Below are 13700 nucleotides of genomic sequence, written 5' to 3' on the forward strand. Positions count from 1 at the left end.
CAACGTGGGGCTTGGCCTCTGCCAAGGAGGCCCAGGGTAAGGTGGGACCACCCGGCATGAGCAGAGAGGCACCTCATGGCTTTGTCCCTGGGGGTCAAGCACGATGTCCTCAGAGCACCTGCTGCTGGCCCCGGGAGCTCCACTGGTCAGGGTCCCTGTTGGCTCACATGGCTGGTGGCTGGTGGACGGCCACAGGCGCCTGGGACCTGCTATGCCAGAGACTGGCCAGGGGCTTATACTTCACTCAGGGAAATGACTGCTGGAGAGAAGCCCGAGGCCCCTGCCCTCCACGATACAAACAGCTGTGTGTAGCCCCATAGGCCACCAAGCTCCAGAGTCCGAGGATCAGAGGTAACCAGAGAAGGCCCTGCTGGGTGACAGGAGGGCCTGTCCCCCAACCCACAGCAGCATCCCCCAGGGGCAGAGCCTCACCAAGGCCCCCATGTTCTGAGCCAGCTCCTGCACTGAGCACCCGGGGTGTAGCAGAGATGAGACCACACGCACAAATCACACAGCCCAGTCCCTCAAGGTACGGGTGAGGAAGCGGAGACACACACAGGGGTGACACAGTGCCCAGGAAGGGACCCAGGGCTTCTCACCAGATCCTCAGTGAGTGGGAGGCACACACAGGGGTGACACAGTGCCCAGGAAGGGACCCAGGGCTTCTCACCAGATCCTCAGCGAGTGGGGACTTATTCCCGCCCAGTTCACCAGGGCCCCCCAGCCCCAGCCACCAGGCTGCAGGCATGGTCATGGGCACTGACCAGCCACAGTGTGGCTCAGAGCCCTGTGGGGCAGATGCCAGGGCCCCCGTGCTGCTCCCAGTGACTCTGCCCAGGAAACAGCCCAGAAGCCCCTGGAGCCCAGAGATGGATGCTAGGAACACAGCCAGGCAGGGCGGCCAGTGAGGCTGGCTTCCAGGGAGGCACGCTTCCTGCCTCTCCTCTGACCCCCACAGACCCTGCCCTCGGAGTCCACCTCCTCCAGGGGCTGAACCTGTTCTCTCTCTAGGTCCCAGGCGGGTCGGGGAGCCAGCATGGCCCAGCCTCTGCAATCCCACCACCACCTGCAATCTCCCTCTTTTTTTTTGATGGACAAGAAAGGGGGTAAAATTGGACTGAAACCAAAATATTTTTCTAGTTAATTTGTAGGATAAGCGAATCCAAAGCATTTCCTTCTCCTGAGCCTGTTTCCCTGGGCTGGGAGGGCGCGAGGTGGCGGCGCCGGCTGCCTCCAGACACAGTTGTCGAGGCGTCGCCAATGCGATTATGGGCGCCGCGGCCCCAGGTGTGCGCTCGCCCGGGCGTGTTTGCCGTACCTGGCATCATCCTTTTTCCAAAACTGAAACACGGCGCTTGTGAGCAACTCTCCCCCACCCCACAGAAAATCAGGGGCCGCTCAGCCACACGAGGTGGGCGCCACTCCAGGGCCCTTCCTGGGGGATGGCAGAGGAAGGCCTCCTGGCACCCTCCATTCTCCGGCTGCCATGTTGGTCTCACTAGGGATGGCTACGAAGGCGCCGGGTGTATGTAAGAGTGAAATTAACTCCCAGGATGGGACGTGACCCATTTTGGAAGTGCTTGTTTGGACTGGCTTCCTGGGAGCATGAGGCCCCTGACCTCCTCCCCAAGACAGGGGCATGAGCCAAGGCCCAGACTAGCCACAGCATGTTGGAGGTTAGGCGGTCTGGCCTGCAATGCCCACCACACGCTAGCCGGTCGGTGTCATCTCCCAGCGCCCCCGCCCTCACCTCTCACCTGTGCGGAGGAGGGGCCTGCTGCCCGCATCGCTGGGCTGGCCGGAGGTCTTGGAGAGCTTGTTGGCAGATACCTTGTAGAGGACCCCTCCGATGCAGCGGTAGCCTTTGCTCCGCCACCGAGGGGAGCCCGGTTGGGCTTTCCCACCCCCGCTGGCAACTGGACGCAGGCGGTTCAGCACCAGGGACCTGCAGAGACAGGAAATGCCCGTCAAACCTGGCCCCAGGACAGACTACAGCTCTGATGGTCAGTGCCAGGGGCCGAGCCCAGGCCTGGCCTCCCGAGGGGCACAGGGAGCAGCACTTGCGGTGGGTACACACTCCAGCTGGATGACCACGGGCCATTGGCCCAGCTGCCAAGAGACCTCTGTCCCCCTCTGGCCCCCAACCCCCACCTCAGGGACATTTTGGCCGTCATCAGGGAACACTGACAAGGAGTCCCAGGAGGTGGCGCCCCCGACCCCACCCACGAGGCTGGGAACTCATGCGCCCCTAGAAGCCACGGTGAGAGGGCAGCGTCCTCCTCCAGTGCACACCTCTCCCGTGGACATAACCACCCCTGGGCCCTGACCACCTGGCTGTGTGCTGCAGGGTAAGGGTCCCTGGGGCTGCAGGGCAGAGGGGCTGCAAGGTGTCTGCGTGTTGGTGAGAAGCACACCTGGCCCTTGGCACCTGGGCTGAGGCTCCCTTGAGTCGGCTTCAAGGCTGGGGCTATTTCTACCAACGCGGCCCCGGCACACACCACCCTGGCCGTCAGGACCACAGACACCATAGGGTCAGCAGGCTACCTGCCTCTTCTCCTCCTCCACCCTGTCCTGCCTCCCCTTCATCCACAGCTCAGAGAGCCCTGCACTGAGAGTGCATGGAGACAGCCTCACAGACCCCGGGCCAGGCTGTTTGAGGGAAATGCTGATGTTGCCTCAAGTCCAAGGGCTGAAGAGGCCGCGACAGCCCCTGGAGTTAGCTGAGCCGACGACCCTGGCTAGAGGAAGAGACCTAGGCCGACAGACCCCAAGCCCTGGCAGCCCCCACTCCTGCCAAATACTCCGCAGCCTCCAGGAAGCCAAGGGGCAGAGTAAGACAAGAGGGGCCTGAGCTGCACTCCAGAGGCACCTCCCTGCAGCTGCCAGCCACACCCACAGCCCTGCGGACCCTCGGGCAAGCAGCCCCCAAGGTGGGGGGCTCAGGGCCTGGCAAACTGAGCTTGATTCCACATGCGCTCATGCTCTGCTCAAGCTGCCATGACCCCTGAGGTGGATACCGCGCCCCCAGCAAATCTGGGCAAGACATTTTTGGGCAGCCATGGGTGCGCAGGCAGCAAAGGGACCAGTCAAGTGGGAGGCGAGGACGGGCAGCTCAGGCCTGGCACAGGGCTGTGCCCCTGCTCTACGCTCCCCATCCCACACTGGTCCCCATGGCCCTGCAGCTACACAGCCCTCTCTGCTGTGGAGTACCTGAGCCCCCCAACCCATCCACAGCTGCAGGAGACCCTTTTCCAGCTGGTCTGGGCCAGGGTGGGGTGCCCCCTAGACCCAGGCTTGCAGCATGCATGAAGGTGGGGCTCGCTTGTCTGGCTGGATGGGGCAGGTGCAGGGGGACAGCAGCATATCCATCAAAGCCACCCCACGAGGAGCCAACAGACCTGGTGGTACTAGGGATGGAGCAGCCCTGCTGTCGGGTTCCACCGCCATCCCCACCACTCAGCCCCGAAACCCCTCCGGGCCTTGGTCCCTCTGCCTGCAAGCTGGGGTAATTCTCAGCAGCCGGGGGCCTCCAAGGGCCCATTAGAGAGAGAATGGGAGCAGAGAGAGCCCGGCGCCGGGGATGGGAGCTGCAGTGTAAGTACAAGCACGGCGGCCGGAGCACTTAACCCAGTTTCCTTTAATTAAAATTCAAGTTCACAAACACCAATCTTGGCGGGAAAGAGCCCACCAAGGGGCCTGGCAGTGCTGAGTGGTCTGCTGGCCCCCACCTCCCACCTATCCTGTCTGCGCCCTGCACACTCCAGCTGCTCCCCAACCCCCAGCCAGGCACTGTCTGGGCCAGAGGGGTGGAGGGTAGGCATCCTGCCAGCCAGACTCAGACCTCCAGGCTCTCATCAGACCCTGGGGTCCCAGTGCAGCCCCGGCCTCCAGGTGCCTGCAGGCCCAGCAGGTGCATGGCCTGTACCTTCAGCTTATCCTGGCACCAGGCCTGGAGGGAGGCAGGCCAGGCAGGACCTCCTGCACCAGCCTCTCAGTTGGAGAACCCCATCAGCCTGGGGGGCTCAGAGGCAGGTTCTGACCTTCCACAGAAGCTACGGCCACTACCTGGGGGACACTCAGCTTGACCCCAAATCCCAGTCAGGCTGAGCTCAGGGCCCTGCACCAGCCCCACAGTACTCACAGGCCTCAGGGGTCTCACCATTGGGAGGGTGAGGGGGCTGGTGGCCAGGGTGCACCCCCCCACCGCAGCACCAGCCACTCACAGAGCCTCTGGCCATCATACAACTGGGGCCAAAGCTAACTGTGGTCCTCGCCCCGGAAAGGCTGCTCAGGGCCAGCCTGGACTTGCTCCCGGGAGCCCCCAGCTCCCTGCCTCCCCACAGGCTCCAGTGAGTAGATGGTAAGTCTGCACTCTCGGGGGAAGCACCCAATCCTGCATGCCTGACCCCGCCCACAGCACAGGCTGGGTTGAACCCTGGCCGCCACAAAGCAGGAAGGACGAGCAGGCAACAGAGCCAACCCAGCTCTCCACCTGGGTCCAGCCAGGACGCCCTGAGGAGATGGTTGGGAGGGAGGCCCAGAACCCAGGTGTGCAAGGACTCACCTGCAGGAGTGTCCCCCTGACTGAGGCTCACATGGGGACAGGCCACCACCCACTCACTGTGTGGCTCTCCAAAGGCACCCGGATGGAGGGCGAGGCCGGGGCTGCAGCACTTGCTCCCCTCCCCCAGGGGCAGCCACAGCTGGCCAGGCCCAGGGAAGGGCCCGTGGGGCAGAGGCATCAGGGCCTCTGGGGGTCAGCAGGCATTGGAAGCTTCCAGGACCGCCCCACCCACCAGGGCCGCCCCTCAGCTCTGTTTCAGGACCTCGGTCTGGCTGGGCGCTACAGCAGCCATGCCCCCGCTCGTTCTTATTTTTTTGTTTTTTTGAGACGGAGTTTTGCTCTTGTGACCCAGGCTAGAGTGCAATGGTGCGATCTCGGCTCACTGCAACCTCCGCCTCCCGGGTTCAAGAGGTTCTCCTGCCTCAGCCTCCAGAGTAGCTGGGATTACAGGCATGTGCCAACACGCCCGGCTAATTTTTGTATTTTTAGTAGAGATGGTGTTTCACCCCATTGGCCAAGCTGGTCTCGAACTCCTGACCTCAGGTGATCTGACGGCCTTGGCCTCCCAAAGTGCTGGGATTACAGGCATGAGCCACTGCTCCCAGCTGCCCCTGCTCATTCTTATGGATGAACATGAACAATTAGCTTGTCCCCTTCTCTTCCCTCCTAAAAAAAACACCTTACTGGAGTGTGAGAACACCCAGAGGACATTAGAGGATCTGGGCGGAATGGAGATGTGGCAGCCCCTGCTGAGCCGTCCCGGGATCTGCGCCCGCTCTTCATGCTTGGGAATGTTCCCAGCCCCCCACTGCCCACCATAGCCTGGGAGCCCAGGGCCTCCCGGGAATGGGGCAGAGCGCTTCCTGGTGCTCAGCACACCTAGCCCAAGAGCCTCATTCCGAGAAGCTGCATCCTGGGAAGATGCTGTGGCAGAACCTCGGGCCTGTGCAGGTTGGCGGGGGTGACAGAGAGCTGTCTGGGGTTGCCCTCACCCCTGCCCTCGCCCTGGCTGCCTGGCTGGCTTTGGAACCTACAGCAGGAGGGTGCTGGGAGGGCATGGGGCGAGGGCCTTGTAGCTTTTCACGGCCGTGGGTGTCACAGCACTCCAGTAAATTGTGACCCTAATGGAGAGGATGGCCTTTGGAAACCAACTGCATTGAGAAGGGGGATGAAATTAATGAGATAATAGCAGGGCCAAGGACCCGGAGTGCGCGTCTGCCCTCACGGAAGGCTCTGTAATTCCTTTTCTGCAACGGGAGCTGCAGATCTAAAGGCCTCTCCCATCCGTCCGGCAGGCCCACGCCGCCAGGAAATTTCATTAACGCTGGAAAATAGGAAAGGTATTAAGCGTGGATAATGAAGGCCAGGGAGGGAACAGTGCCTTAAGATAGTCTTCTTTCTCGCCTTTGTAATGGGAGGCATGAACTTTCCCTTCAAATCCATTTCTAATCCATTTGAAATACTACAGCAAATTATCTTTCCTTCAGCCCGAAAGCGGCCAGCCAATTTACTCCGAATAGAAGTGACAATGCCCCAGGATTTATCACCATAACCTTGACTACACCAGGGCGAGGCTGGGCCTCCCCTCTCGCCCCTGGGGGGGCACAAAGGCCAGGAGGGGGAGATAACATTTTAAATGAAAAGCAGCAGTAATGGGGAGAAAGACACACACACTACAAAAGCAGGTGTATAAAGAAGCTGTCTGTGCAGTACTGCCTTAGGAGTAGCTGGAAACTTCCAGGCCAGAGGCTGTCCGGGCTGGCGAGGGGCACCACAGGTGCCCAGAGGGCTGAGCCCAGGCCCTCCTGTCTCTGAAAGCCCCTGTCCTGCCTCAGCCTGGGCCCCTCGGACCTGCTGAGTGCCGCCAGCCTCGCTAGGCACAGGTAGCAACAGTGGGGGCCGGGCGGACCTCTGGCTCTCGACCCTCAGGGACTCCTGTCACCTGTCCCCAGGACTTCAGTGGCGCTGGGGGCCTGGGCAAGATGGGAGAGAGGCTCGCTCTGAGGTCTTGGTTTTCCTGAAAGCCCAGGGGCAAACCTGGTGCATCCCCTGCCGGCATCCACAAGGCATGCCCACGCACAGCCTGCCAGCTGCCAGGCTCCCGGGCCTGCAAGCCCTGGCCTGGGCCACTGCTGCCGAGTGGCCCACGCAAGGACTCTGAGGACCAACCCTGGACACCCACACTCTACCCACTCCCTGAGGGCACTGCCCGTGGCAGGTCAGAGCAGCCCCCGCGCCATGTCATGTGGGCCGTGCAGGCTGAGAGGGGCCTCACCCCAGGCCACGTCATTGATCCTGGGCACAGATGCACACATACACGTGGCCCAGATCAGTGGCCTCGCAGTCAGGGCAGTGCATGCACAGCAAGCAGGCCCCGTGCACTGCCTGCCCCCAGGGTGACAGCCTCAGCACTTGCGCTCCCAGCAGCAGAAGCCCCAGCTCAGCAGAAACACATCTGACAAACCAATGCGGCTCCTCGGGTGAGTCCAGCCCTCTGAGCACCCGGGCCCTTTCAGGCCCTGCTTCCTGCCATGGGCACTGCCTGCGGTGTCTCCGTGCCATGGGACCCAGCTCTGAGACCAATCAGAGAGCGCTGGGCCTGGTAGTCAGCGTGACTGGCACACTGGCATGGCAGGAAGGCTGGCGAAGGGGCCCGGTCTCTTGACTCAGGCAGAGGTGGTGAGGGGACTGGGGGAGGCCTCCTCCACCCTAGAGACCCGGGAAGCAGCCCAGCACCCAGGATGCCCCGGCGGGACACACACTGGTGGGACCCAAGGGTCCAGGCCACAGACAGGCAGCTTTTAAGCCCCAAAGCTGTGTCTTCTGATTGCCCAGTCCCACAGCACCTTCAGACACATGCTGCCCAGGACACCCTCCCCGAGGCTCTGTGGCTTGTTCAACAGGGTCTTCCAAGGCCTTGGGTCATGTGGCCAGGGGTTCGAGGCCTAGGCCAGATTGCAGGCAGCCCTGGGAAGGCTGGGCCTCTCCGGAGCATCCTCCCAACCCAGCCCCCAGGCCCAGTGGTGCGACCAGCGGCTACACAAAGGCCTACACAGACCACAGTGGGGCCAGAGACCCTCATCTGGAGGAGAGCCGCTGATGGGAACCAGGGGCTCCTTCCCCATAGCAGCCCCTCAGCATCCTTCCCTCCCCTCCACCGAAGTTCCCATGCCAGCCTCGGTGACATGGCACCCCATGTGAGCCTGAGTCCCTCCCCACCCTCCCAAAGTTCCCATGCCAGCCTCGGTGACATCCCACCCCACGTGAGCCCCTGAGAACTCCGTGAGGTTGTGTCTGTGCTTGAGGAGAACACCTGGGAACAGAGAGGTCGCTGTGTGACCAGGGGCGGGAGAGGCGAGGCCAGCAGAGGGGAGAGCCGCTCCCAGACCCTCCAGACCTGCCAGGGGCTCCACAGCAGGGAGGGCTGGGATTTGAAGATTTCTTCCTGCCAAGCGCCGCCACACGGTGGAGCCGGCGAGGGGACATCAGACCCTGGGAGGGAAACTGAAGGCAGACAGGGACGATGGGGACCTTCCAGGACCCTCGTGTTGTCGCCCTGCACCTCCGGCTGCTGCCAATCCAGCTCCAGTCTTGTCTTTTAAACACACTCCAGCACTAGCTGGCCCTCCTGCTCCCACAGCCAGGCCCCGCAGCCAGTGTCGGTCAGCAGTTCTCCCCATGAGGGGCCTCATCAGCCTCCACTCGGACCCGCTGCCCAGGGCCCTCAGCCTCACCACTGGCAGAAGCCCTGCCCCGAGGCAATGCCCAGGCCCTGAACACGCCACGCAGAGCCCCAGGCCGGCACTGAGCCAGCTGGGTCTCCGCCCTGGTTCATAGCCGAAAAGGGGGCTGCACCCACCCCACCGTGCCAGTTGGTTTGAAAGCTGCACATTTGATCAAGTCCCTGCCAAGACCCTGCAGTAGGTCCCCTTGTTCTCAAGATGACCAGGTCAGAAGGCCCTGCGGGGCCAGGCACTCAGGTCCTGCTGGCCACAGCCCCCATGCAGCCTCTCTCCAGCCTAGAACTCCAGTTCCCCTGGGAAGTTCTGGTTTCTGGAAAGCACCGTGCTCCCTCCTGGCGCCAGGTCTTTGCACGTGCTGTCCCTCTGTCCAGACCCCAGGGCAGGCCTGAGGCCAAGTGCAGATGTCACAGCACTGGGGAGGCTGGCCCTACTTACCACTGGGGAAAATGAGCACAGGGGCTGTATCTGCAGAGACCACTGCTGCACCCCTGGCCCTGCGGATGTGCCGGGCACGCAGGGGGCTCTGTAAATGTGTGTTGCGAGAACACACCCAAGTGTGTGCCACCCTGGGGCTCCCAAGACCTTAAGAGGTCCTAAGGGAGGAGTGTGGGGTGGAGAAGGGTCAGGAGGCCCTGGTCAGTTACAGACACTCAGGAAGGAGACCTGTGGCAGGGAGGTGGCTGCCAGGGCTTGGTCAGCAGATACAAGGAGTGGGCTCAGGCAGCAAGGGCCAGGCGCTGGGAATGCGGGCTGGGGCAAGATGGGCTCTCTGAGAACAAAGGGAGCAGCGGGGCTCAAGGAGGGAGGCATGGTCAGAACACATGCCCTGAGAGCTCCGAAAAGGGCGAGCCTGTCCCTGTCTCCCCAGCACGATGGCCAGGCTGCTACGGAGGTGACACAGGGACGTGCAATATGCAGACGTGGAAAGACCCTCGGGGGCATAAGTATGGTGACAGCAGGAGAGGCCAAGGGCTGAGCGAGGTCTTGGCCCGGCCCTAGCAGCCAGAAGAGGCAGGACCACAGGAGCAGGTACCGGGCCACGGGGACACGACCTCAGGGCCTCCTAGGCCAGGGTTGTGTCTGTGTGTGGGCCGGGGACCCAGCAGCCCCTGGCCAGGCCGCCCAGGCCAGTGGCAACGTGCAGTAGACAGGCAGTCCAGCTGAGACACAGAGAAAACAACCGGAGAAGCATTTTCAGGAAATGGAGCTCCATTTTTCGAAGCTTGGAGCCCGAGCGGGGAGTGCGAAGTCAGCAGAAGAGGAGCGGCCGGGGGGAGGCGGCGCCGCAGCGAATCCCCAAGTAGGTCAGGCAGAGCCGCGCCGTGACAGGCACTAAACTGCTTAAGTGGGGCTTTCCACTGGAAACGCTGACACCCCCATTGCCGTGCTGGCTCAGGAGGGTGAGCATCCATGTGTGTCCATGCGTGTGCGCGTGTGGGGCTGGCTGGAAGCCTCCCTCCCGGTTTCTCCTGGTGCTGAGCCACTGCGGCCCCCGAATGGGTTGGCCAGGCTACATGGGGCCCTTGCCTGGAGAGGCCCAGCCCGTGAGGCTGGGGCAATGCAGGGGAGGTGGTTCTACTGGACAGACACTCACAGAATGTCCTGAGTTCCGGAGGAGGAAGACAGAGTCCCTCGCGGGAGGGGCCCAAGCTGGGCCGGCAGGGAGGGGCGCTCAGGCCAGACAGAGCAGAGGCGTGCAGTGGGGGTGCTAGGCGGGCTCTTGGCTCCTGGACCCTGCCCCCACGCTCTCAGGGGCAGGGCTAAATGCTCAAGGGCCTGTGGCTGCCAGGGCTGAAATCTGACTACGTGGTGGCCACGCAGGCCTCATGATGGCTATGGCCACCTCATCTCACAGAAAGGACCCTCTTCTAACCTACTCCTCACAAGTCTGGGCCCCCTATCCTCCAAACCCCTATACCCAGACCGTGGGGCCCTCACCAGCTCCAAGGGGCCTCCAGGTACCTGGGGCAGTAGCTGCTGTTCAGCAGGGGCTCCGGCGCCATGGCCAGATGGGCTCTCTAGTCCCGCTGTCACCCCCACAGCATCCACCTCCCAGTACGGGGGCCTGCAGAGACCGGCCAGCTGCTCGGCTTTCCAGGATACATCTTCAGCAGGCAGGCAGGGTTATAAGCCTGGGTGGGAGCTGAGAGCCCTGCAGCAGAGGCCAGAGGCGCCATGAGGGAAAGAGCCATGCAGCCTTAGGGACAGCAGCCTTGTTTGGGGGCCCCATGAGGACAGGGACAGCCTTGAGTGAGACTGGTCCAGCTGAGGCTGAGCATGGCTGGCTCCCCGGGACCCTGGGCTGACTCGTGGGGTGGAGGCTCTGTTGTGACATCTGAAGACTTCCTCATTGGGCACTGGACCTTCCGAGGGCCATCCCTGCCCCATCTCACCCCAGTAATGAATAAGAAGGATTCGGAGGCGCCTCTGCAGCCTGGCTGGGTGGCTGGGGGCAATACTAATGACACTGCCTCCGTTACAAACATCGTGCTCCATTATGAGGGGCTGGGACTATTTTATGTATTTTATGTGCTCACATCTATTCAATTGGTATTTCGATCAATGGATGCATGACAAGCTTTCCCTTTAAGAGCCTAATAAACAACAAGATGGAAAGTAAAATTCTCCATAAAATGACACTTTTAAAAATCCATTTCAGCTGAAGCTATTGGTGTTTTGTATGTCAGCTGCAAAAAAACAAGTATTAGTGCGACTTCATGGCCCCGGAGTGCCGAGTTCAGCTTGTCCGGCAGAGGTGCCAGGCGGCCAGGTGCAGCTGTCCTTGGCGGGCCCGCGACCCTCTGCACCTGTGCCACCCTTTGGGCTGGGTCATCGGCCCAGGACCCACTCTGTCTGTGCCGGCTACTGAGGGGCAGGCTGGCCAGGAATCCTGCCTAGGCCCTCAAGGACCCCTCAGGTCACTGCTGTCTAAAGAGACTCACAGCAGACATCCCCCCGCCTCCCAGGCCCTGGGACAGCCCCTCCGAAGACCACACAGCAAATCCGGCTCAGCTCCCTGGAAAGGGATGGTGACCTCAGCAAACTTCATGCGGCCCTTGCAAGGACAGTGGTATCTGCAAAAACCACGGGAAACCCACAATAAAAACCCACTCACTTCAGAGGGGTAACCAGAACTGATTATGAAGCAAAGATGTGTGAAAACCAAAGCCCTGCAAGACAGCGGCAAACACCAGTTGGAACATACAAAGAAGAGAAGCCAGAAACACTCTCAAATAACTGAGGAAAAATTCTACAGCAGGGGTGTCGGGCCAGCATGTGGAAGTTATGGAGCATGGGTCCCCCTGGTGCTGAGAACAGGAGGGAGGCAGGCAGGGCCAGGGATCTGAGGTGTTTGTTGTGTGTGTGGCTGAAACCCTAAGAAGAAGAAAATGCAAATCTATGATTTGGAGGCTGGTTCCTTGGTGAGGCCAAGAACCCGATCCAGTGTTTCTAAGGTGATCTGGAAGAGTAAGCATTCAGGAATAATGAAGGGCACAGACAAGTGGGTCAACAGTGAGGATGGAGAGTCTGGGAACAGCCCATACATCTGCTCACCCGAGTGACGCGGGCGCCCCTGCACCTGAGTGGGTCAGGATCTCATTTCAATACATGTGTCTCCACGTGGAGACAAAAGGACTCTGGCCCCTACCTCAGACCACAGGTAAAAATTAATTCAAGAAGCCTCAGGCTTAAAATATAAAAGCTAAAATAGCCAAGCTTCTAGAAGAAAACATGAATGTGGGATAGACAAATATTTCTTAAATAGGACACAAAGAGCACTACTCATAAAAGGCTGAAAAACCAGATGCCGTGGAAGAGCAGGTCCCTCGCTGTAAGCAGACGTGTGGGGCGGAAGACATCCACAACAAAAACTCCCACAAATCAGCCAAAAGGCAAATCACACAAAAACAGGCCAACACCCAAAGAGGCCCTTTACAGTAAAGGAGGGCACCACCAGGAGACCTGAGTGAAGAAAAAGATGCCCAGCAATGCCAGCCAGTGGGATGGGCGTGAGGCCCCACACCCCCCAGCATGGCGAGAACAGGAGACACGGGCCTGTGAATCCTGGCCAAGGCCACGGGCCAGCCACAATGCTCACATGCTGCTGCTGGCAGGCTGGGACAGCTACCTGGGACAGCTTCCAAAGCTCAGTGTCCATCATCCTCTGAGGCAGCAACTCCACAGAAACGAGGGCTACCAGCACCCAGAGACATACCCAAGACAGCAGCTTCATAACTGGCAAGGATGGGAGAGACTCCAGATACCCACCCATCAACTGCAAGATGGACACACATGGCGTATCCGTATCACAGACCACCACACGGCAGGGAAAAAGAATGAGTTCCTGCCAGGCGCGGCACTGTAGCGGAGTGAGAAGCGTGGGCGCCTACGGCTGCCTGGCTGCTGCCATGGAATGCTCTGCAGTGGGCGGCTACGACAACAGAAACACACTTTCTCACAAGGCTGGGGCGCCGCACCGAGGCTCTGGCAAGGCTGGTTTCTGGTGAGGTCTCCCTTCCTGGCTTGTACTGTCCTCCCGTGGCTTTTCCTCTGGGCATGTGCCCCTGGTGGCACTTTTTATTCTTGTAAGGACATTAGTCCTAGTGGATCAGGGCCAAACACGTATAATCCCATTTAACCTCAATTACCTGTTTGAAGACCCCATCCCCAAACATAGTCACATTGGGGGTTAGGGTTTCCATCTATGAACTTGGTGGGGGACACAATTCAGTCCATGAAAAGTGATGAACAAAAGAAGTCAGACCCGCTACATGACCCCACCACCACGAAGCTCACACACAGAACAGCACCCGCTACACGACCCCATCACTATGAAGCTCAGACACAAAACAGCACCCGCTCCACGACCCCATCACCACGAAGCTCACACACAGAACAGCACCCGCTCCACAACCCCATCACCACGAAGCTCACACACAGAACAGCACCTGCTCCACGACCCCATCACCACGAAGCTCACACACAGAACAGCACCTGCTCCACGACCCCATCACCACGAAGCTCACACACAGAACAGCACCCGCTACACGACCCCATCACCACGAAGCTCAGACACAGAACAGCACCCGCTCCACGACCCCATCACCACGAAGCTCACACACAGAACAGCACCCGCTACACGACACCATCACCACGAAGCTCAGACACAGAACAGCACCCGCTCCACGACACCATCACCACGAAGCTCAGACACAGAACAGCACCCGCTCCACGACACCATCACCATGAAGCTCAGACACAGAACAGCACCCGCTCCACGACACCATCACCACGAAGCTCAGACACAGAACAGCACCCGCTCCACGACACCATTACCACGAAGCTCAGGAACAGGCAAAGCCAATCGAGGTAGGCAGCGAGCAGAAAAGCAG

The 13700-nt window shown here is 60.5% G+C and overlaps 1 protein-coding gene across 5 annotated transcripts in view; it reads right to left on the reverse strand.

Moving 5' to 3' along the window:
• ZC3H3 (zinc finger CCCH-type containing 3) overlaps window positions 1–13700 on the reverse strand; it is a 114196-nt gene that overhangs the window by 37307 nt on the left and 63189 nt on the right. For all 5 annotated transcript variants that reach the window (XM_063709575.1, XM_063709572.1, XM_063709574.1 and 2 more), the window contains one exon: window positions 1758–1945. In XM_063709575.1, the coding sequence (XP_063565645.1) occupies window positions 1758–1945 (188 nt within the window). The remainder of the gene's footprint in view (window positions 1–1757; window positions 1946–13700) is intronic.

The sequence above is a fragment of the Gorilla gorilla genome, chromosome 7, assembly GCF_029281585.2.
Source record: "Gorilla gorilla gorilla isolate KB3781 chromosome 7, NHGRI_mGorGor1-v2.1_pri, whole genome shotgun sequence".
NCBI lineage: Eukaryota > Metazoa > Chordata > Mammalia > Primates > Hominidae > Gorilla > Gorilla gorilla.